Genomic DNA, 25,986 nt, shown 5'->3' on the forward strand with positions numbered 1-25,986 from the left:
AACATACACGGCATGCTATAACAGATTTTAATAGTGCAAATTATGTTCGACTAGAAATAAATTGCTGAAATTAGAACAATAATCTAATTTTATTTAGATATAAAACAATGAGCGTTGAAGTATTGTCCTTTATCAGTGTTACTCTGGCAACAATATTCAGAGATGATAGATGAGTGCTGGCTCTCTCTCGGCTCTCGTCGACGAACGGGGAGGGGGGGGGGCGAAATCGCGTGCTAAATAACTTCGCTAACAAGCTGCCGCCGTCACTGTGCAAAAAAAGATTACGTAAGCGGTAATGGCCGCCGGCTCCTCCTAAATTCGAGAACGAAGTGTTCCGGTCGAGCGCGCAATCCGAGAAAGGGGGCAGAACGGTCGAGCAAGCGCGCGCTGGGCTCAAGCCGGGGTGGGGGTTAATTTTAATTTCCCAATTTTTCCCACACCGATCCGGCGCAGGTAATTTCCTCCCCAGCAGAGAATAGATGTAATTACTTAACGCCTCCGAGCTCCTTTTATTAAAAGAGGATCGCGCCCTCGGGGGTTGGAGGGGCGGAAGAAGCTCTCGGAGTGGGGGATTGCCGCAGGAGTGGTGGTGCGTGATCATGGGGGTCTTCCTCTCTCTTCCTCGCAAGCTCGTCCGTCCACTCGAGACCCGAGGAGGGTTTCCTATTTCATTAATTTTATCAATAAGATATTCCATATGGAATATCATTCCGTAATATCAGAGATTGAGAATTTCAAGATCCTGGTAATTCAGAAATTTATTGAAATTAAGAAAGTACACAGAAATATCTGTTGGCATAAATTAAATTACTCCTTCAAGTTTCAATCGTGCACAATAATTCTAACGTTAAATTATTTTATCGTACGTCTCGTACTAATAAAATTGAACGCGATCTTTAAATTGCACACATAAAACTTAAATTGCGTCTGCCAGCCTCAAAGAGTTAAATTTCCCCCTCGAAAACTTTCATTTGGAAGAAGAAAATGGACAAAGGCAAAACAACAATGTTGAGCAATAAACAACCGCACAAATTCACTGATATATATTTTGCCTGTCCATTACGACGAATCCAACTCGGTTCGAATCCGAGGCGCCTCAGATGAGATCGGCAAGGGTATCTCGCAGCGGCTGTGGGAAGGGAGGAGCCATCTTGCGGCCTGTTTCAGGGCAGCCACCAATTGATTCGCCCCCACCAGGCGCCGCAAGCAGGCGTCGATTCAATTCCAGGACGAAAAAAGCGTCCGGCGGGCGGCGCCGTCCATATAATTCTCGCGCCCGCATTGGCCCGACATTCCGTATAACCCACGAGCCCGCCGTGGGCTCGGCCAATCGGGCGCCTCTGGGCGGATCCTGAAACCAGTTTCAGTTTCGCGGACAGAGGGGAGTCGTTGACTCGAGCCTCTGAGCAGATAGTATTGTGCCGTTGGCTCATGCCGTAGTGGTCTTAACACTAGCAGGTCCTTGCTACCAAGGAAATCCCGGAGACCCGCCTGTCACGCGCACGTATTCGTGTGCCGCGAGGACCCGGAAGTTCCTCCGGTGACGTGTCGTGGCCGGGAAAGTGTCGCAAAATATAATTCGGTGATTTAATCCCAACGTGCACAGAATTTTGGAGTACACCGAGAAGAAACACTCCCGTGAATTGTGAGACTGCCAGTGACGTCACAGATCAAAGACTCTATGATGGATTTTTGGAAAGACGTTGTTCTCGTGGAAGATCGTCAGTCTTCAATCGACGAGCTTAGCAAGTGAAGGACTGTTTATATATTCATACATGGTGAAATCGACACTTGGAGTCATCAATCGTGGATGTATGATCGATATATTATAGCCTAATTTGTGATACTGATTGAATTTAGTTAGAAAGGTCGTTTAGAAGCTGTGACAACGTCGTTAAGCTGGCCGACGGCTGGTGGAGTTCTACCAGTCACCTATTTGACAGGCAACTTAGTGCATAAAAAAATTTAAGAAATATGTGTAACACTGTTATCTGCACTTTGAACTACAGAATTGATCTATAGATCTTGAAAGCGAAAACGAAAAAACATGAAGAATATGTAAAATAAAATATTGCAATTAGGAAGCAAAATATAAAAATCTCGAACCGTTGAATCATTGTTTTGGATGACTGTTCTTTAAGATCACTGCTTTCCAAGAAGATCAACGCTCGGGATGGATCTAGGTAATGACCTAAAAGACTTAGAATGGAAGATACAAAGACCTATTTGAGACGGCGAGATCAGAATTTTCGTGAGCGTCTTAATGATCATCACAAACGCGTGACTTATAGGCAATGATAGTCCATGGATGATGTGTCAATGATCATGCTTCGAAGGGCCTGAAATGGAAAACGTAAATTTGCGTTGACTGGAAACGTCTAACGGTATCAGATATCCCCTGCATTCTTGACAGACACATGATTCCAGTGTACCAGTGATTAAGTGACTCTTCCTCTTTTGTGGTGATCGGGGCTTCGTTGATCCTGAGGATTGATGCGAGCGCACTGATCGCTCTCCGAGGGAGAGACGAGCGCCGGCGAGTTGGTACCGAAGATGGTCTTGGAACCTGGAGGCGGTCTGTCCTTTCCGTTGCCCCCCGGCAGCGGCTCCAGCGCCTCCGGAGGATCCTTACTGGCCCCTACCAGATTGTTTCAAAGAACGACGCCTGTGTTTCCATTCCACTTGACAGGATGGCCGCCGCATCATCCGGTTCTGGGTCAGGTGCAGAGCCAGGTCCAGCAGAGCATGCAGGCACAGCATCAGGCCGCTGCCGCAGCGGTCAGATTCCTCAGTCATCATCATCCGCATCATCCGCATCCAACGTTGAGCAATCATTCCCTGGTACCGGCGATCACTGGGCATCATCCTAGTGTACATCATCTGCATCATGCGACTGATCATGGAGAGGAAGAGGACGAAAAGAAAGGTGAGTAAAAATCTAAGTGTTAAAATCTATAAGATTGCACGGAGTCAAACAGCTTAAAATTAATATTAAGTAAATTTAACATAATCTAGCTTCTTTCCAAAAATACTCGGATTGCAATTATTTTTAAAAAATATATCACTCTTTCTTTATAAACATTTTTTATAAGACAACACAAACTAATCACATCTAAAAGATGTTTCAACTTTCGGCCAAGGGCTCTTAAACGCGAGCTTGCTTTACTTTTATAAAGGACGAATATAATTTCTTTTTCTCTGAAAAAATTTTTGTTACGAAAGATTCATAATTACAATATTAACAGATTATGCTCCTTGGAATCTCTCTCTCTTTCTCTCTCTAGTTTAGTAATCTAGTTTAGAGTATTTCTCCATGATCGCTCGTTGAAGTGCGTTGATGGCGGCGGTATTTCCGAAATAGCTTTTGAAAAACGGTCTTCAGGGAGTGGCGTAACGCGGTCAATCATAAGATCGTTCCTGACGAGCCCCTGGGATCGCTTACGACGTTAGTCCCTATCCCCTTTTCCCGCCCTTCCTGGCGACCGCCCGTCTGAAATCGTGTTTCGTGCGCGAGAACGTCCGCGTTGCCGAGGGTGGAAATCTGTTTTTTACGTGATCCCATTCACGTCCCTATACACTTGTTTATGCTTCGAAGGGAGCGCCACTTAATTCGCCTACCTTTGGCTTTCGATTGTTTCCGCCGCTGTGAATTTATCGCGCGCTACCGCGAATTTGCGTGAATATTGCCGGTTCTTTGATGAACGAAAGTTCAAATTGGTATAACGCAAGGTATCGTATAATTAAAATAACATTCGTGTCTAATGTGTTTTCTTCTACAAAATTCTCCAATCTCTGCTAATATCACATGTGAAGTATACATAAAAAATGGGCATTATCTTATAGTAGAAATATTAACATATATAATTACTATAAGTTGCACGGTATTAAAATAAAAAAATTCTGGGCAGTTGAATAAAATGCAAATTCTGAAAAATATTTCGTTCAAGAGAGAAATGAGAGTATTAATAGATAACAAAAAATTGTATTAAGATTTCAACAATTAAGTCTTCACAAAAATTTAATTCAATTAAACTTAATTATCAACTACATCGCTTAAGAAATTGTACTAAGTGAATGTTTAGTGTAAAATTTTTTTATCAATATAGAAAATGAAAGATTTTATTATGGTGATTTCAACTTAGAGCATGTGAGTATTTACACAAATATTAATTTAATTTAATTATCAAGATATTCGATAAAAAATTGCAATAAATTATACAGTGTAAATCTTTTTTAAGTGTAGAACAAGTTTTAAATTTGTATAGAAAGACTTCATGGATGTAAAAACATTTAGGATCTACGATATTTTTATACCCTCGTACAATTTTCTAACGAATATACGTTACGTCTTCATTTGCTTGTATGAGAAAAATCCTGCTTATTATCAGACCGCCGTTCTTCTTCGGTAATTTTCGTAGTTGTTCTTCAACGGCATGCCGCGTCGGATAACACACTTGGCGGTTTCGCCGGTTCCGCAAAAGTATGCAGCGGTTAGATTCGTTATAATTGCATAATGATTTCTACGTCGAGGAGAAGCATTTCGTTCATGAACGTCAGCCGTGCACGCGAGCGTGTATCAGATCGACCCGCCGGTTATTTCGGGATTTATGAAAGCTCCCATCCTCTCCGCCATGATAAATAGTTTTATTGGCAACGGCTGGAACGCGCGTAATTGCGAGTCCATGCTCTGATCGAACGTCGTCCACCGAACGTCCTTTATGGCGTCACGTCGTAGCATGAGCCAAGTTTATTTTCGCATTTAATGCCTTTCCTTTATGTGAAACTGAACCAGATTCGCCTAACGATTTCGCGATTGCTCGTACATTTTCTCTACGATGGAAAATATCATTGGCGCTAAAAGAAATCGTGTACTCTATTTTTCACTTGCAAATAAGATGTCGAATAACTCAGAAATTTAATTTAATTAAACATAACCAAGATATTCGATTATACCGCTTAAAAATTGCATTGAATGATTCGCAATATAAAATGTTTTTACAGCATCAAACAAGCTTTAAATTTATAGAAATATTTATAATCTAAGATATTCTTATATCCCCATGCAATTTTCTGAGGAATATAATTTATGTCCTCGTTCACTTAGATAAGAAAATCCTATTTACCTATATCAGAAAACCGTTATTCAATAAAATTTTGCATAAAATGTGTTGGACTGTTCGCTAGAAGTTAGCGAACTCAAACAATTGAGGGAGTACCTAAGATACCTAAGATAAAACGCTTTCAGAATTCTTAGAAAATTATCTGTTGTAAATCTAAAGTCATACTTGTTAGTGGCTAAGTTTCTCCGGTTAGTTCACACACAAAAACTTTTGCACAAATTTCTGAAACGCCCATAGTCATTTAGAAGCAACTTTTTGATAACTTCTACATTTTTCTCTTTTTCGATTTTGGAATAAATTTGGCTCTTCGAAATGAGAATTAGGTTGAGCGCCAAATCGACGCGAACTCGGTGAGCGAAATCGCATCGTTCGCCGTGCTTCACTTCGCGTTCCGCTCCCAATCGAGGGCATTATACTTGGACATTTAATTACACCGATTCTTAATGAAACGCTCGCAATGTATATGCATCGCGATTTTATCCCGATCGATGTCGTCGAGAGATAGGCCGCTTGTGTAAGGGATCGCGAATCGCCCCTTCTTCCTCTCCGTTCCCCTAGCTTCGCGAAATTCTCGTTTACATAATTAGCTCGGCGGCGGAATGCTCGTGGTGGACTCGCGTGCGTACGCCTCTACACACGATCGTTAAACTTTTTCGACGTTAGCGCGATCGTTAAGCCGGGAGCGCTTAGCATCGCCGCGAAATTGCGTCCCGTCGGCTCGCAAAGCCGCCACATGCCGCGCGATCCCGTCGTCGTGAATTAAGATTCAGACGTCGGGGGCTAGATCGACTGGATTAAAACGTGTCGCTTTACGTGTTAACCTGATAGCGATATCGCCATCGACGATTGAACTGGTGTCAGTGACATGCGAATGCGAGACATCCTGTAGTTGTTTTACAGATTCTGTATGACGCTTTACATCCGATGGTTTTGATTTTCCTTTCTCTAATGCATTCTTTAGCGAATTGATGGCTTTTTCCTTTACAAAAATATTGGAGCTTGAGTCCCTTTTCATGTAGAAAATGAAGGAATAATCCAAAAATTACGTACTTAAAGGGAGAACGAGCTAAAACGAGCACCAGGTAGTAAACATCGAGTAAACATTAACCCTAGGCTCGCTACATTCCAGTCCAGTGGACCGCTAAACGTTTTTCGGTTTTCTAGTTTTCACCATTTCCATGTTTAAACTCAAATTAATTTTCTTGACTTGATATTATCATAAACATCTTACCCAGACTTTATATTTTTCATTCCTACATTATACAAGCTTAAAAATATTAATTAGAACAAAACAAAGCGACAAAGTGGAGCGGTCTTACAGACCGAAGTGTGAATAAAGGAACTCGAAAATAAGTGTGGCTTGCTAGAGTTAATCTCAATTAATCATCTGACGAAATTCGGAATTAAATTATGTCCTGTAAATTATGCGTGACTGTGTTTAGGTATCTCTTTATCTTTCTTCATTTCCATTTGTTTCACTTATTTAATCTTTGCTAATCAATTGGTTTATGTAATTTTCCGATAAAGCTTATCATGTCTTACGCATAAGAGTTGCTCATTTCTCATCCCGCATTTATCTACACATTCGCGGATTTCCAACTTACAGACTCGTCGATTAATCTTGAGTTCGCGCCGCGCCTGCTCGCTCTTATTTCTATTGTATATCTCAACTTGTTTGAGTCCAAGTTAACGCGATCCAAATCAGGCAGGGAACGTGCACGAGCGTTGAGCCTTTATAGCGTTTCAATATCTGCTTAATGACCTTTCAGAGAGTCTTATTTGCGCCGAGAATATAACTTTCATATCACACGTGAAAAATTTGAGAGATATGAATTTACGGATATACTTTTGTTTCATTCCGCCTCTCTTATCAAGTTGTGTATCTAACAATCTGCATCTAACAATCGCGGATAGATCATGTCGTTACAAGACATAGCTAAAATAGACAGACGCACCTTACGGACGTGTTGAACCAAGGCAAAAAAGGAGTTATACATAAACATTAGTCACATTAGTAGTTTCTCGATTATGATCTCTCAACGCATGAAGTATTTATGAATCATAACTTACGTTATACATCAGTGATATTAGGTCTGGAATTATTGTATTTTAATTGCCGCTTTAAGCGGCGTACATGCCGGTACATCGTAACAGGTGTTCGGAATTGTGTTTTCCGTCTGCAAAATGACGCCTCTTTAAAACATAGCTGTTTGCACCTCGATAGGTTTCTCACGGATGAGAGATGAGATTGAATTAACAAATCAAAATGTATAGTTGGCGTATCATTTTCAAATTAATCGTTTTCATTCAATAACGCATATTTGTGTGACTATCGGTGTGTAACATCAACGATACCATTAGGGTCATTTTATTCCTTTAAATTGAACGATTAAACTGATTCTTGTCGGAACTATTCCTTCCGGGAAAAGAATTGTTTGAAGACAGTAGACCCGCGCCCTTCTCGCCCACTTGAGACTTGTAAGCTATTCCCATGATTATCGCGAACAAAAAATAACAGTGTCCATCATCGAAAGAAACGCAATACATTCGAGGGAGGGCGCAGCGGAGGGATGCAGGTGAGACCAAACGAGCCGAGCTTCTTTAGTAAGTGGTCACGTTATCGTAGCATCCTGTCATTATTTTACGATTAGACCGAAGGAGGAGGCATTAGGACAGTTGACAAAAAAAGAACGACCGCTCTCCACAAAGAGAGGGGGGAGGGAGGAGTGGAAAGAAAGAAAAGACACATATAGAGAAAGTTTACAAGGCTTACAAAAATAATTTGCGCGCATCAAAGAATCGAAATGACACTGAAATCGAAGAGCAGATTTGAGACAGAATGTTGGAGCGGAAAATTGTATCCGCCATTCCGAGCGTTGAAAGCAATGGATAATACGTGATCATTCTTTACAGATGTAAGTTCTAATTAAATATCGACGTCTTTTATCAGATTGAAAATGGGTTAAGATATAAAATCGAATTATAACGTGTCTCTGTAATTCACCTTGTAGATCTGGTATACAATTTCCGCCCCAACATATCCTGCGCAGAGAAAGTTTAATTGGTCGAAGGACGGGGAAGTTTAAAGGTATAGCACTTTAGCGCACAAAATCACCTGGATTTATCGCGGTTTCTCGCGGATATCGCCTCTCTCCCTCTCTCTGTCTTTCTCTGTCTTTGGAAAAATAGCGGAGTATAATCCGCGAGGTATTGACTCGACAGTATATAATATAAACCTTAACATTGAACCACCATAAATGGCGTCGTCCACAATGACCCTGTTATTTATTATAACAACGAGACGAGTCCTCGCCGTTATTTATTATAATAACGAGACGAGGTCTGATTTCGGACGTGTTCGCGTGTACAAGCATAATAATAAAGAACATTAATCGCACGGTTAACATTGCAATCACTGTTGAAACGATAGGCATCCGTATTTGAATAGCAATATCTAATTATGAAAAATGACATACATTTTATCGCTTTCTCACGCTAGTGGTAAATTATAACGTTGAAATGATTCCAGCGTTGCGTTACCGTGATAACGACATGTAATTTTATGCCGGAGATACCAACACGTGATTATAAAAATTGTTACCTATCGGAAATCGTTAACACTCGCGCGAGACGCGCGGTGTACGTACGCATCGCAATGTCGCGTTGGGATGTTGCCGGCACGGCCGCGGCGCGGGCGTCGCGATTATCGTTGCAATAACGATGCGATTTTACTCGAAGCACTGACACGCGATTGCAAAAATTGATGACTGAATATAACAGAATAGCGTCACAGGAGATCGTCTTCGCAAACGCTGTTGGACTACAATCCAGCATTACGTTGAATATTTGTCATTGTCATTATTGTTTCGCGCAACGCTATATAACGCATCGTTACGAAGATGTCCGGTTATAATAATAAATTTAATCAGTACGTATAAAATCGTGCGCGTCGTGTCATCGATTCACGTCGCGTGTTTGTTAATGCGATAATTCGAAGTCGTATATGTGCTTTTTGCGCTTGAAATTATCGCCATTAGAATGAGTGCAAATTACGAGTAATATGGAAGATTTTACCGGCATGTAACGACAAACGCGCGTCATTAGCGAAGCCGCTTATTAGCCGGCTTCGTTTGAAATGGTGCCCGAAAGATTCATACAATCAAGAACAATAGCTGAGAACATTTGAATTCATGTAGGACCTATAATTTTATTGTTAACGCGTGGAAGCTACTCATTATTTAATCAGGCAGCTAAAATTTTTTCATAAAATCTCGATTAAAAGTCGATATCCTGCGTTTTATTGAAGGAAGCTCTTCAATAACGTCAGAAACTTTTTCAGAAACCTCCGCATACTAACGAAGGTGTCACTACACGCAAAGAAATACCTCGGAAACGCGAATCGCTAGCAAAAGTATTCTTCTCGGACGCCCCGGACTTACGAAGCTCCGCGTATAAAGCTCGCACAGGATGCAGGAAAGCTCGCGCGCGCGTACGCGGGATCGCCGCACGGTCGCGGGAGAAAACAGGCAGGCAAAACGCGCGCGCGGCTCCGGGTAATAACTTAATTTAAACTAAACTACAGTTTAATAATTCTCCCAGCCGGGTCGGCCGTGGAAGATGCGCCGGCAACCGGCAATTTCAGAGCCGCCGTTAACTGCCGGTCGTTAGTCCCTTTTCAAAACTCCTCTCTTTCTTCCTCTCCGTCCCTGCACTTCCCTCCCGAGGCCGTCCCTTGCCTTCCCCGCGGCTCCCTCGCCGCAACCTCCCCTCGCCCTTGCTCCCCCTTTTTCCCCTCCTCTCACCCTCGCACGGCCCGAGCTACCAACGTTCGGTCACGAGCTAATTTTCGAGCGTGGCTTGCGTGTCGTGAATATCGCCACGGGCCCTCAGAAATACTCGCGCGGCGCGGCGCGACCGGCAAATTGAATCGTCCTCGTCTTTCTGCCGCTGGGCACTATACACTGCTTGCCCGAAATACCGGATCCTGCGCGCGATCCACCACTCCTCGCCAATAGATTTCACGAAGGTACGAAATGATAATGTTTGCTACTAATGCTTGATGATAATGGTTATTAATTCTTAGATAAATATATTTTTAATTTTACATGATGCGTTTACATCAAATCGATGATACACATCCATCACTGAAAGCAATAAGCCTTTATTCTTGGATTTGATCGTATATTTTGTAGCAGATATATTATAATCAAATGCATATAATTTGTACAATTTGATTTCTTAATCACGTTACAGTGATTAAAAATCAAAACATTACAGTCCAAACATATTTTAATAACTGCTTTTTTGAACGATTACATAATTATTATTAAATGTAGATGTAATTACAAATGTTTAAACCCATTTCTGGAACGCCTAAGAATATATGTATACATTATACAGTTTAAATACAACAAATAGTATATAATTTATTATTTTATGTTATATCTTTGTGAACAATACACCAATTCTTTATTATTTACAAAAACAGATTGACATATTCGAAAGGGCTTTTTTTATGTGTTTTATAAAATATTAACAAGTAGGATTATTAAGTCATTTATAATAACGCCAATAACGCAATAATTCATCAGAGAGTTAAACACCTGCGCTTTTAGACTTTGGATCCTCATGATCCTTCTATCTCACAATCTTTATTGGTATCGTCGATATATCGTCAACAAGAATCACGCTATAAGCCAACTAGGCAGCCGGGCATTTACGAAGAGCCGTGTCTAAGATTTCTTATCGTCAGTTTTCTCCGCGACCAGAAATAGAGAAAGAAAGCGAAAGAAAGGAGGGGGAAATATTAATTAAATAGTTTGAGTTATGATGGAGAATAGGTGGGGTGCGGCGGGGTAGTGGACGCATATATAGGCTGCGTTCGGGAAGCGCGCTATTAACGCTATTGCATTCTATCATTCTATCTTTATCGCTCATCAGGTGTAAAACAAGAAAGGTCAGGTGTAGAATAAGCAAATAGCACTAATAGCGTTTTCCCGAACGCATGGCACCCATAGTGGGAAGATACGGCTGACAGACTATAAATACGTCATATTTATATGCCCCGTTAATTGTCTTTGACGATAAGAATCTCTTTTTTATTACTTTCTGAGTTACTTCGCCAATTTCGCTTCCTGGCCCCGGACTGGGCTTGTCTCAATCTCTCAACCGACAAAATTACCATTTTCTATGTTATCGACCTATATCTGTCCTTGTATAGACAAGGATATAGACAAGGATGCACGCATACATACGCACGACACTTAGGCTTGTCTCAACGTCTTGTAAATGCGATCTCCCGTCTGCAAACTGCTAAAACTTCGGCTCGATTTTTATTTCGGGTGGACACGATTCTCACCTTGTGTGTAAATACGTATAAAACGTTGTTTAGATACATTCACGAAAACTGAGAAAATTATGAAAGTGACTGTACTGCGTTATTTTAACAAATTCACACACACATACATAACACTAATAGATAATCGTAATATCAGTAAAATGTACATTGAAGAGAACCGATAGATATATCATATTGAATAATTCCATAAACGCTTAGAAATGTTGATAGATTTTGATATTTTTATCATAAATAATTTTTACGCCATTTTCTTACAACACTCCTTTAACTTTAACACCCTGAAAAATATTTACATAGCTGCGTAGATCCGAAGAATTCTCTAAAATCCCCAAAATTTCGTTGCGAATGAATGGATTGTTCCGCCGCAAATTAAGACGCTCTCGCGCGATCGCGCATAATTACAAGGAAAGGGGAACGTTTATCAGCTGGTGAGCGGATTTTTCATCGCGGCGACCCGCCGCGACAAAAATGAATGAACGTCGGCGGACGCGGCGTATCCGATGATACATCTCATCTGGAATTATTTCAAATAAATTATATCGTCCGTTGTGCGTCGGCCACAATGCCCTCCACCTCTTAGCGCGATCCCGTTCTTCTTCGGAATTAACCCTTCCCGCGATGCAGCGTGGCCCTTAATGTCTTCGCTCGGGGAACATAAACGGTCGGATGATTTGTGAAGCGAAACGCCGCGCGCCGCGGTGGAGAAACGGTAGCTAAACAGGACGATGTAACACAAATTCGCTTACGTTGATCGTTTAATGTTTCTTGCGTAATTTACTGGCGCCGATGGCGTAGAAACTGCTGCATTCTCGATGCTGCATTCTCGATATAGATACAAAAAATGTCATTGTTGATGTAGCTTTATTCTGTCGGAGAATGACACTTTTTTTTAAGGTAAATATATCAATAGTTTATTATTTACGGTAATAATAATGTCTTTTGTGATATGAAGTGTGTTTACTGACTGTCGATAATCTCTCATTATAAGAAAATTAAATTACATTTAAATCGAATTACGGATTTAAATAGGAATAAGACATAGCTTTTTAAATAATTAATATGCAGTGTTTTGCGTATAATCAAGATTAAGAGTAAAACAGAAAGTTGTCGCGAGAACGTTTTACGTTTTTGCACTAAAGTCTTTCGTCTGACACTTTGAAAATACCTTTGTCATTTCGTAACGATCCGCAATACACGTTTTCAGCTGTAATGTCGAAATTTGGTAGTCGACAAACTCGGGTGCTACCATCCTCAATTAGGGAAACGAGCGAGCGAGACGCCGTAAAAAAATACCCTTCGGCGAATTTGAATTTATCGCGCGAGGCACGCCTACATCCACATCGGATAATATACAAACGCCGGGCCTGCCGTTTGCATTCGATTAATCGACGGCCACCGCGTGATAAATCCGCGTTTTTACGAGCGCGCGCGCTCTCTCCCGCGCGCGTCCAGCGAAAATTAACATTTTCAGCAGCTCGCTACATTCTATTACTCGCTACCGTCCGCCGTCGGAATTAACGACGGCCTCTAACACGCCGTAAGTGATAATCGAAGGTCGCTAAGTCGTTTCATCGCGTCGAAAGAATTTGCGACTCGACGACGCTTTCAACGCGGCGCTGTTCCCGGCGGAATCTGTGTTTGTGCGGCGATCTCGCCAACCGAGCTGGGAATAACATTTTTATTTCCGCGAGTGCCCGCTGGCAAAGCTGGTGTATATCGATCGGTGTTTCTACAATTTGCACTTGAACTGAGATAGAGAATATATATAAACTTATTATATACAAATGATACCGAAACAACAATACATATAGCAAAAATTAATTAAAGATTTTTAATTTATTTTATATATTATTATTCATAACATATTTACATATTTTTTAACATAATATAAATATGACACATAATATTATTTATATACTTATATTGTTTTTACTTTTAATAAATTTGCTTATAATATAGATTTATTTAAGATTATCGAGCAAAACCTTCGTACATCTTTAATTTTAAAAAGTAATTCTATAAAATTAATCTGGATATTGTTAACCGCCATATAAATGTTAAATTAACGCAAATAAGTGCATATTGTATATAAACGCGAATTTGTGTTCTCAAATACGAAATGTCCAAATGAGTTTTGCCATTTGCGACTGATAATGCACGTTGCCGATCGGTCATTTAAAACAATCGACTCGCCGGTCGGGATCTCACGCGACGACGGGGATATAATATCGCCTGGCAAATGACACGCCATGGGGGTAACAATCCGTGGCTAGTAGTTAGGGGTGGTGTAAGCCAACGCGCCGAGGTCCGGCACGCAATTTCTCCTTTTTAAGCCAGACGCAATCGGCCGCGCGAGAACGCCCGTAATGCGCACGCGGAATTGTACAATATTGACCTTCCGTACTCCGGTTCGTGCATTACGTTAATAACAATTGGGATAGGCTGTAAAATTCATCGCCCCGCGTTGATAATTCACCTGTGAGGCGGGATAATTAAATACGAATAATACAATACGCTGCGGCGGGCCTTCTTCTATACGGCTGCTAGCTTAGGCGAGTTTTTTCAATGTAAGTAACGTCTTTGTAAATAATGAAAATTGTGTAATTGCGAAAGAGCGTGGCGACTACATCACGGCATTAATACAAATTGAGTTCAGATTCTCAAGGTAAAAAATACATGCGATGACTCTCTTCCCGCGTAAACATCCAACTTTCTGCACAACCGAGCACGATATCTAAAGCAATTTTAGTTTTGAAGAACTGTCGAGGAGCCACCGCACCGTATTTTCTCTCGCTGCCGCATAATCTTTCTAATTGACACATGAAATAAACACGACGGGTAATTAGTTCGCGAGCGGGGCTGGGGGGGGGGCGCCAATAAAAAAGGTGCCACCGCGAAATAAACACATAAACTCGCAATTACATCTCGCGTCGCAGAAAACAAGTTCAGGACTTGCGGACGCGTGGGATTTAAATGCGAGTATTTATTACCGGCTGGTTAAATTCCCAGTATTTACCGGGAATTAAGAGATACGCCGGCCGGCACGGCCATATATTTCCCGCTTGTCGCCACACGTATGCGCGCGTGTTCCACTGCCGTTTGCTCTCCCATTTCCAAGTTTTTCGACACCTTGGGAAAGCCCTATCGAGCGGTACAATCGCGTCTAATCGTATTTATGATTAGATCTCGCTCGCAAATTGAATGGCTAACTGTTCGCAAATTAATTAACGCCAACCAAAATAGGTTTTCCGCGTAAGGCTTTAACCGCTCCTCAAAATTGCTCTCCATAAACATTTCATCGTCCCTTTCTCACCACAAACGCGGCATTAAAATTACTTTATTAAATAATAATTACATAGTATACATGCATAATTTGATATCTTTATAATAATAATAATAATAACGATAGTCATGTAAAGTACAATTAAGCGTTAATGAAAACACTACATTCTTTAAATCACTTAAAGAAAAATATCCAAACAAACCCTAATTGTGAGATTGAAATCTCGAATTCCAACATAATTAACAAACACTTTTGGTAAATTATATATCTAGGCCATCCAAGGTGTATATCAAAACAGTTCGTTTGCGTATAGAAGAAGTCTATTATACTGAATGTGTTGTACGCTTTGCGTTACGAAAGTATATCCCGTTGATGAGAATCGATCCAACCGATCGTGCCTCTATAGCCTATAAAGCCTTCAGAATGCAACTTCCGATCGTCCCTTCCCGTCGAGCTAACCAGCCAGCCAGCCAGCCTCTTGATTCTGGTTATACGCGACCAAGGATCGCACGCGAAGGTATTAATATATAATTAACCGGCCTGGTTGTAGATCGTATCAGAAAAGTCTTATCGGCCGGCTACCCGTATTATGCGAGGAATCTTTTACGTAGCTCATTCGACGGCCTCCTCATATTCCTCCTCGTCTTCCTTCGTTCTTTTCTTCGTGTTCGCGGCCTGCCACAGCGCCGCTCACATTGTCGCGATGTTTCTCGATCGTATTTCGTCGGCCAGCACTATTGTGATCCGGTTTTTGCGATCCTCGCCGACCACGTGCATCCGCGAGGACGTGGATATCCGAAAGATCTGGGCTATCCGATAAAGGATGAATCCAAGCGACCGAAGAGTCAAAACGGACACACCATCTCTTTGAGAATGATAATCCCGGACAGCTAAGTCCGATCGTTGACGCGAATAAAAATAGAAGAGCTACGGTCAGACGTCATCGAACGTCGTCCACCTTAATTTATGTCTGCATTGATTACATTTGATCACGCGTATAATTAAATGCGCGTTACGTAACGCCGAAGGCTCCCCGGAGTTCATCTCCATCGATCCTTTTCGAGTTCACCCACCGGTTCCCGTCTCATCTTAATTATGTCCCCGCGCTTCGGACATCGCATAATCAAGACGATCATTTGCATAGACTTGCAAACGGGATTTAATATTTCAGACTTTTGCCGCGGCATTAATACGCGCATAATCGCGCTATAATTAAGCGAGTTAACGTAAACCCGAGAGAGATATGGCGCGCCTTTCTCTAATATAAACGTTTGTTTCAAAAATTCGAAAACGAAGTTGTAGAATAAATTTGTTATTTATGGTTTCGTATCTTGGCTTGTCGAAGAAACAACTCCAACAAAAATGTTTTATTTTATCATCGAGGTTAAACAGCTTCGAATCATTCTTTTTTATATTTTTTCTCATGTTTTTTTCTACAAATGAGCGATATGATGTAAAAAATATCATGCGGCTTACAAAGTAATAATATAAATTTTGGAATTGTTTATTGCATGAATGAAATATTTAATATTGCTTAAGATATGAATGCTCAGGCGATTTTTTGCAAAACGTTGTATAGATATTTAATATTTAGAAAGAGAATTTTCTCGCTCAAACTTCAGCCCATCTCAAAATTGTTTTCGAATTCCGAAGACAGTTGGTGCGTATCTGAAACTGATACCGAGTCTCTGAAGACTTTTTTAATTTGATAAACATGCGCCTGTATTAATCAGCAAAAATATAACTTTGTTTAATTAATTCGATGATATTGGCGCGATTGCTGATTACATACCTCTCGCAGACACGCACGAATTTTAATATCTCAAAGCTCTTTATTCATATAAACATAATTGCTATGTTCCTTAATGTGCGCTCCATGCATGCGCGTTAAATTATATCGCCTCTCAGGCGAATTCGATTTCGCCTTCGTCATAATACACGTGAGGCGTCTCGGTATCAATCCTTTAAAATTTAAAACAGTGATTCTATAGCCAAGACAGTTTATGTCGCTTTCAATGCTTCGGTTTTTTTTAGATCCAACTGTCAGTTCACGTTTATTAACGTTATATTAACTCTAGAATTATTAAAGAGTAGTCAAAATAACTGATTTTTAATTTTATATCAAATTTATGAAATACCTACATTTTATGAGATTTTTTCGTGACTTTTATTGCAATATGTAAATTGATCAATTTATTTTCTCTCTTTAGCTTTTTTTCCAAAGATATATGTATATAAGTATTTTTAAATAATAAGTATATCTTAATCGTCGCTAGTTCTAGTGTTAAAAAAACAAAGCGAGTACATCTTTCGTCTGTCGAATATATGGGTCAAGAACCTATTCTCGATCCATGTGGTCCAAAATTCATCGCTCGCCCGCTTCCTCTCACCGTTCTCGCAGAACGGTAATCGTTAAACAACAACACCCTTCCTCCCGTCTTCCAGGTATTCCGTGGATCTTCATTTCGCACCTCGCGAGTCAGGTATGATGTTAGCAGTCGTTCTTGGAGCAAGTCGAAAGCCTCCTTTTCCCTTCCTCTCGGGTTCTCGACGGGTGGGGGATGGAGGGGAATGTAACCGGGCGTCAGGAGGATTGATGGCGTCTAGATGCAAATGCAGTCAGTCTGGCACGCAAGCAACGTATCCACCTACCGACGCCTTATGCCAGTTAACGCCTTACAGCTTAATAATCTTGTTCTCTCTCCTTCTCCCGCTCCCTCTTTCTTCGCCGTCCGTGTCCTTTATCACACTCGCGCGCTCTCGCGCGCCAGACTAAATTACTTTATTAACCCCCTTTTCCCGGGATCATTCTCCCAACCCTCTCGATCTCGGAGGAACTGAAACGACCGGTCGGTCGGTCCTGATGCAGAAGCGATCCTGCAGTTTGTTAAACACCGGTGTTATTAAATTTGTACTAACGTTTCAAGAAGTTATATATACGCTTAATAAATAATTTATTAACGCGGTAACGTAAAAAATAATAGGTCTTAGCGGTAATAAACTTAAACGTGCGCTCGGCAAACAATTTCCATATATTTAGCATTTTTCCTCTGCTTTCCATTAAAAACGTGATAAGATAAAATAATAATAAATAGCTATTAATATATAATTATACCAGATCAAGATAAGAACAAACATTATAAATTTGTGATATAACAGATTATTAAGACTTGCCTTCGTATTTATTAAATTAAAAAGTCGATTAGTCGATTAGTAGATTCTCGTAAACTTTTAACAGTCGCAGAAAGAAGAGTTTTAGAACAAACGTTGCAATCGCAGACGCAAATGGCTGAGCATTTGGTGCTTGCGTGTCGTCCCGGTCCTCTAGTAGGGCTAATCGCACTTTAAAGGGACGAGATGCGGACGCGGAGTTCGGCTGACCCGAAATGGGTAGAGCGTCGGCGTGTTACCTCCTCACCTGGAAACTGGTGTTGCTTGCCAGGTAGGAGGCGGCGGTCTCCTGGGTGCCAGGATGTCGTTCCTAACGCTAATGACGTCGTTGACTCTCACTTAACAAGAGACTACCCTCTAAATGGGGGCTTGCGTCCTGGAAGCGGCCCGGCGGCGCTCGCCAAGCCGGTGATTACGAAACTCGAATTCACTTCTGAATTGCATTCGTCGTGTAAGTGCTCCGGCCGTGATACGAGGGCCGCTTTGCGTTTGCGTTATGCCATTCTGTCACGACGGTAAGTGACGTCTCCACCGAAACTTTAATCAACCATCAGGCCTAGTTGGCCGTCAGGAATAACGAAAGTATGCAAATATGATGAGAAACAACGAGGGTTATACGTCGTTAGAAAATTCTCAGTGTCGCGATTGCTTTTAGATTCAACGATTTGAACAACGTTTGGACAATTAATGTGCCGCCGTTCGCTTATACGATATTTACGCCGCATATTTTCGCCTTGCAACGTCATGCAACGCGACGCAACGCAACGCAACGCAACGCGAAAGGCACGTGAATCGCCGGCCATTCGCGCCGGGACAAGGCCGAGCATAATGCATAAAGGTGTTACCTGGGACGACCCAGGTGTAATTTCAATTTAATTGCACGTTATTTCGGGCGTGCTTATACGCGTACGCGTATACGCGTGTAACGTAGGACGAGGCCTTATTAAACGCCTTCGGGCTGCACTTCTCGCCGCGACGCTGACGAGCTCGCTCGTTTCGCCTCGCCTGGCCTGGCCTGCGTGTTCCTGCGAAGGATCGTAGAAGACCAGGGAGGATGCTCTTCTTAGAGATCTCAATCTCCTCACGGTGGTGTATATTAGAACTCGGTGATGACCAAATAATTAATTCCGCATGGAACTTTTCTCCTCGAGATTTCATTAAATCCTCATCTGTTTGACGCGGAGTTTTACAAAACGCTTATGACGTACGTGCATCTACAATATAGCAAATCGATCGAAATCATTCTATTAACGATACATATTATAGTAATGTTATATGTGTGATAAACGTTAAATTGCGATCTTAAAATAGAAGAATGATTTGGAGTAAGAAAATAGGTTCACTTTGATTTATAAAGTCTATTATATTTTTCTGTGAAGGCGAATCATTATATACTTGTAACCAAAATAATCTTACAAATGAGGTAGACTATGTTAATTACAATTATTACTTGAGATCCGTTTTCGCTCTCATCCCTTCAATTGTTACTCCGATCGAACTCTTCCGGTAAAGGATTATCGCCCTTCGCGGCTGGCGAAGAACCAGTTCCGCCGATATCATACATGCACACGCATACGCACTTTCTCTCTCACTCTCCTTCTTTCTTTCTCTCTCTTTCTCTTGTTCTTTCATCTCTCGTGAATTTCCCTCGCTCGTTTTCCCGGCGAGTAAGACGTCCGCATAAAGGTGAGTTGCCACGAAGGGTCGCGTGCGTCGTTAGAGGCCAGTAACGTATCATCATGCGATTACACCGCGCTAAAAACGTGCCACGTCAACGCGTATTAAACGCACACAGCCGTGAGCGATCGCGCACACCGACGCGAAATCGTCTATAAAAACGCCTCGTTCGCCGGCAAATTGATTGCGGCCCCGACGGTCCAGAATTTCGCGCGAGATCTTCGTCGACCATGCCGGATGATGATGCTCTTCGTCATTGGTCGCGCTGGCCGCGCCTCGAGAAGAGAAATTTTTCAGTCTTGTTAATCCACATCCACGGAACGTTTATTAAGTCTCGTCAGTGCCTTCCCATTACGCCCCGGCCCGATAAACACTCGAAAAAAACTACAGTTTTAAATGATTAAAAATCAAAACTATTTCTCGCGACAGGCTCAGAAACAATAACAAAACTAAAATATAATCAACGGTATTAATTTTAGCACGAAAGTAATTTATGAAATATCCAGATTTGATATAATTGAAAATGATTGAATCGCATGTCTCTGCGTTTTAAATCATTAATAGGGAATCTCAATGGCGTAAACTGCTTTACATGTCAATTGCATTTAAAATAAGTAACTTTGAAAGCTTGATATTTTTAGAATGCTCGAGTTACTTTGAAATAATCAATTTTATATGATAATTTGATAATTGACAGATTGTATAAAACGAATACAAGCGTAAGAAATACTTGTTCACTGCATACCAGATGCAGGTATAATATTAGTTTGATCGATGCATCGATATTTAATGGTGGAAGGATGCTTCTACAACGTTTCAATTTGGATCGTCAGCTTAATTACACGCGACATAAATCGCCGGGTAAATCGTTGTAAATCGTTAAACGGCTTATTAGCTATTCAGCCGAGTATTAAAGCATTTTAAAAAGCAGCAGGATCGCGACATTGAAAGTAAAAGAATGAATAGACCGCGGCGTAAACAGAGTGGAACGTCCGAGAAAACGGCCGCTAATTGGATCATTATCATTGGAATCGCACACAAGAATCGTGTTTGAGGAAGTGTGTGTCATTTATTAAAACGGCGGTCAGAGGCCGAACCCGTCGTTAACGTATATTTATTACGTTTGGTAATAAAAGACTGGCCTAAACGCGACGGGTATCAAGTATGTTAGACTAAATATTCTTATATTGTGGAATCACTCTTTTAATAACCGAATAATCTTGTAAAATGTATGTGATTTTTATTATCATAATTTAAAATCTCGTGTTGATACAATATTTCAATGCTTTTCGCAGAATTAACAATTGTACTGAACTGTGATTTAAGCCGTTTGTTGAAGAAATTAACATTTATAAAGCTTGAAAAAGTTAAATTTGCACTGTGAGGCGGAATCCTTTAATTACATAACGGAGTTCTTAAATTATATAACGATTGAATTAAGTTTGATTAATGTTAATGATAAACTTACTGAATTTAAACAAATAAATTCAATTGCTATGAAATATTGTTTTTGCTGAATACAATTATTGAACTTTACGTAAGTTTCTTATTAATAGTTTTTTATCATCTCTTTTCTACATAAAATCAGAAACTGCATAAAATATTATTAAAAAACGAGTACGGTGTAATAAAAACCAGATTGAAAGAATCAATCCTAAAAGAACAGAGAAAGAGAACACTCGAGGTTTCGATATCTGACCCAAATTCCAAACACGATTGACATTACTGCGAGAACAGAAAAACACGGTGGCAGCGTGGAATCTTTTTATCGTTATATTATGTATAGCGATTCGATAAAATATATCCCATTTTGCCATCTTAAAAAAACAAAGAAGAATTTGTATTAAAAGTAAAGAGGAGTCTGAACAAAATTTTTGGTCTGTCTTATAAGTATATAATCTTAAGATTTAAGTTTAAACTTTTTTATAACTGTAATATTAAAATTTTAGACATTGAATGTAATATATTAAAATAACTGATAACCTCTTATCAACTTTTTTTATTGAAAATAATTATTTTTAAATTTATTTAGAACTGCCTAAGCTAATAAATGATATAAATATAATTTTTTAGAAAATTTTTTTGTATAATCTTCAAGAAGAATCTACATGTGTATGTGGTAATTTTTAAAATAACCTTTAGAATTCAATACCACGCGCGATTCTGCCTGATCTGCCGTTACTGGTGACTACTGGAATGTTAGCTAATATAATAAGTACCGTAAGTTAGACACTCCGTCGGAATTAATTTGCTTAGCTCCGTTTTTTATCGCGCGAGCGCTACAAATCGACCTCGGCGAAATCACGTGGATATAATTCGCACGTTTTCTTTCGCTCTTGACGTTCGCACGATTCGGTTGAAATGTATTTACGCGGTTGCACTCGAGGCCGTCTGCGGTCTCGACCGTAGCCAGGCACGGGAGTTATTATCGGGCGCGGTTATCAAAGTTGATAGATGATAGCGGGCGGCCGCGCTAAATAATTTATGAGGGAACGAGTTAAACAATTTTCACGTCCGGTTTGATCGCGGATCGCGTCGTCTTAATCTATTTTCGTTGCGTTCGCCTCGCAGGGGAATTGTGCATTTCCTTCTTAACGAGGGAAGCGGCTGTCTCCCGGCGTAACGCACTCGGCGCATAATGAACCTGACACGACGATAATGAGTCGACTAATTTTTGTGATATGAGCGCGACGCGCTTCGGCGACGGAACTTCTCTCTCTCCGAGAGATCGGGAGAGAATTTTTACATAATTATATCTTCTCTCTTTTCTCCTTTACATAATTATACAACTTGACGGGACCGAGAGAAACGTCCGAAATTATAAATCCGCTGTCATCCTGTTTTGTAAACAGAATTAAATGAAGATACTCACAAAAAAAAACGCATCGACATACGTTGCCCTGTGTAATTTGCTTCTCGTAATGTCGAATTCGCGCGTATGCCTCAAATCGTTCGCCATTGCTCTCTCGCCGCGTTTGATATCGGGGTTATTAATTATCGCCGCTTCATTCCATTATGAAATTTGGCGCAAGTGAGCGGCGGTGATTGGCCGGCATTGACACGATAAAGGTATTATCGTTCGCGACGATCCCTCAACCTGCCATTGCGCCAGGGCGCTTATTACGGATTATAGATTATCAATGATGAGCGAGATGCGGAGCGGACGAGACGGCCCGCGAATAAATAGCATCTAATTACGCTGATTAATGCCCAACCCCGCGATTTTTCACCGGCCTCGGCCCACCTCAACGACAATCTCGAGCCGACTCCGCAAACAGCGCCTGGTAAATCTTAATTGGCCGGTTCTTCTCGAACGCTGATCGAAATAAAACGCGACGTCAATGACTTTTATCTCTTGATCCTGCATTTTATATATGTTGACACTTTTAGCCTCCTATATACTTTAGTTAACCACTTCAGTAATATTCGCGTTTTTAATCGCGCTGGGATTTATAATAAATTACATTTAACGATTTAATTTTTACATAGAAAGATTTTACTCTAAAAATGTAACCTAATATAGATCTGAAAATAATTATGTTGGACGCTCAAGCTGGTTGCTAGAATGTCGAAATTTTTTGCAGCATTATGCTTGATCCTAAATAATTTTGATATGATATCCAAAATAATTAATTTCAGATTTGTGTTGGGCCTATTATGTTAAAAACTATGTTTTTCGCTTGTAACTGTAAACGTGCCGTTCGATTTTATATCTGCTTTTGGACCACATAAGACGTTTAGATGTGAAGTAAAATTGCGTATGAAGTATCTTCTCATCACATCGCTTGCGCGAAATATAGTCAATATCGAAATTCCGCAATCACGAAGCTGAAGATCCCCCCCACGAAGCGAGATCTCCGGGACCACGAGCCAGCGTTTATTTCCATCGCCGTTTTACTCCGCGCCAGATCGAGATAACCGGCCGGGGGGGGGGAGGGTGGCAGGGGGAGAGTTCTGGCATCGCCCGGTCAATCATAATTCCCGATCTTTTATTCAATTCCGGCCATTAGCATGCATACACGCGGCATGGAACCGCTGATCCTCGCCGGCGATATCGCCGTCGGGGGGGATTGCCGTAGCGCGGATTGTCCTCGTAAAATCACTGGAATTCCATGTTTATTCAATACGTCGGGACGCCGCGCCGGGATGCCGCGGCCCCGGCGTGCGCCTTATCTCGCGCGTGCCCGGATAAGATGGGAAAACGATTTTCGGTACGGGCCTCGCTCCGCCGCGAATCACGCGCGGTTATTGCTCCTCGGACGTCGCTCTCTCTCTCGGCCCGGAACCGACGCCATTTTAATCAATACCAAGGGGATTTTGCGCAATATCGGTGGCATCGCCGAATCGTTCCTCCTCTCTCGCTAGATGATAAATTAAAAAGAACCTGCTTTCAGTTAACATTTTACTACCGTCGTTATATGCCGTTTTTTTTTCTCATTTACAACTTTGTTTCTTGCATCATTTTACAGCTTTAACTGGTAGAGGTTGATTCTCGTTTCAATTTTGCGCATATTTATGTCTGTGTAATTTGTCTCTTTTTTTTTCCTTGGTATTAGATGACGTGTTTAAGGCCACTTTGTAAAGGCTCGATTCACTCGACGCCCGGCGAGATGTTTACCTTGCGCCGCGGTTACAAATGGCGCGAAATTAAGATAAATTCGCGATCGTCCGCCATCGACGTCGTCCTCCATTTTCGTGTCGCACGAACATAATAATTCCCGTCGAAAGTATACAGTACTTAATTCGATATCGATATCGATCACGCGCAAGATAGGCTGCCGCAAATTATAACGTTCCGCTGCCCCGGACGCAACGATCTGCCGATCGTTTCGCCAAACTTAAACCTTTGAAAGAAGGTAAATTATTATACTCGTTATGATCATAACTTTCCTACGATAATTAACAATAACAAGCGATAACAGAGCCTTTTTGTTTTCGTGAGGAATTTCGTGGGGATAGACATTGAAATATAAATCGAGATTAAGAGTACACACACATCGAGCCGACAATTCCGCGACTATCGAGTGAGATCCGCAGATTTTTCGCGAATCGACGCCGATTGAGAGATTAGACTTTCGAGTAGAGTATTAATCCGCGCAAAAGCGACCCTCCTTGAAAGTTCCTTCTTTTTATCGGTAAAATCTACCCCGGCGATATATGTGCTCTCCGCGCGAGCGAGACTCTGGAATTACGTAGGTACGAACTCGCGTTAAGAATTATTACGTTGTTAGATTATGTCTAACAATGATGATTGCCGCTATAATCTCTCTCCGTTACTCGCGTCACGCTCGGCTTGACACCACCACGAACAAAAGGACCCGTGCCCCGTACCCCGGGCTTTGCGGAGTGTGCGTGCGCGCGAATTCATCGATTTACATCGGCAAAGTGGCGAGCACGGAAAGCGAGCGCGCCGCGCCGCGCTGCGCCCCGGTGCAGCTGCTCGATCGGAGGAGAAGATTGAAGAGGAGTGCACACTTTACTACATGGTTAACTTCATTATCGGAACGCGCGCGTCGGCCGTTACAACTACGGGCCGCATTATTGCTCGGCGGTTAGCGTAACTACTGCATTTGTTTTCGCTGCGAGACATGCACTTACGCGATTCCGCCGCGCAGCAACAATAGCTCGCGCCGATTAAGTAATTGCGGGTGTACGGCCTGTGTCGCCGTTATCGTTTACTCTCCGCTCTTCTGTTTCCTAGGCGCGCATCGGATCCCTTAGATCCCCCCCTCACCCCTGATCTCCGAGGCATCGAGTCCCGGGGACCTCTGCTCCTTCAAGCTCTTTCTTGGGTCATTACGTTCGCGCTCTTCGGGGACTCTCGCGGCATCAAACTTCTCGAGCCTTTGAGAGCGGATTTTAAATGCTTGACGTCCAAAAATCTTGATGCTGATTTATGAAGCTGAAAACTCCTGAATGTTAAAGTTTCTGTTTTTCAGAATTTATGAGCAGTTTCTTCAATCTTGAAGCTTTAAAGCATCGTTGTCTTCAATATTCAAAATTATCGAGGTGCTTGTTAGATCTTCTTGTCGCTGATCTTTGAAGCCTCAAAATAGACTTCGATTCGAATCCCGGGATTTTAGGCATCTCTGGTATTTATGTATATAGAAACTTAACGTTTCTCGAGCCGGTTTATCCCTTTCTGAATATATATTTTTCTTTTCAGGTTGCGACGGGGAATCGGACGAGGGCGGCAACAAGAGGCGAAGAAGCAGGACTAACTTCAACAGTTGGCAGTTGGAGGAATTGGAACGGGCCTTCCTGTCGAGTCATTATCCCGACGTCTTTATGCGAGAAGCACTGGCTGTGAGACTCGAGCTAAAAGAGAGCCGCGTGGCAGTAAGTTACCTCTTCCAGTCTTACTTATTTCATCATAC

At 41.5% G+C, this 25,986-nt stretch overlaps 1 protein-coding gene across 1 annotated transcript in view; it reads left to right on the top strand.

Annotated features, from left to right (window-relative positions):
* The first annotated feature begins 1,369 nt into the window (after nt 1–1,369).
* The window catches only part of LOC112468568 (homeobox protein unc-4 homolog), a 44,809-nt gene continuing 20,192 nt past the window's right edge, over nt 1,370–25,986 (top strand). The window contains exon 1 of the mRNA XM_025037802.1: nt 1,370–2,926. Within this exon, the coding sequence (XP_024893570.1) occupies nt 2,554–2,926 (373 nt within the window). The 5' untranslated portion in view covers nt 1,370–2,553. The remainder of the gene's footprint in view (nt 2,927–25,986) is intronic.

Source organism: Temnothorax curvispinosus, unplaced genomic scaffold (genome assembly GCF_003070985.1).
Source record: "Temnothorax curvispinosus isolate PA1 unplaced genomic scaffold, ASM307098v1 QBEX01001787.1, whole genome shotgun sequence".
Classification (NCBI taxonomy): Eukaryota; Metazoa; Arthropoda; class Insecta; order Hymenoptera; family Formicidae; genus Temnothorax; species Temnothorax curvispinosus.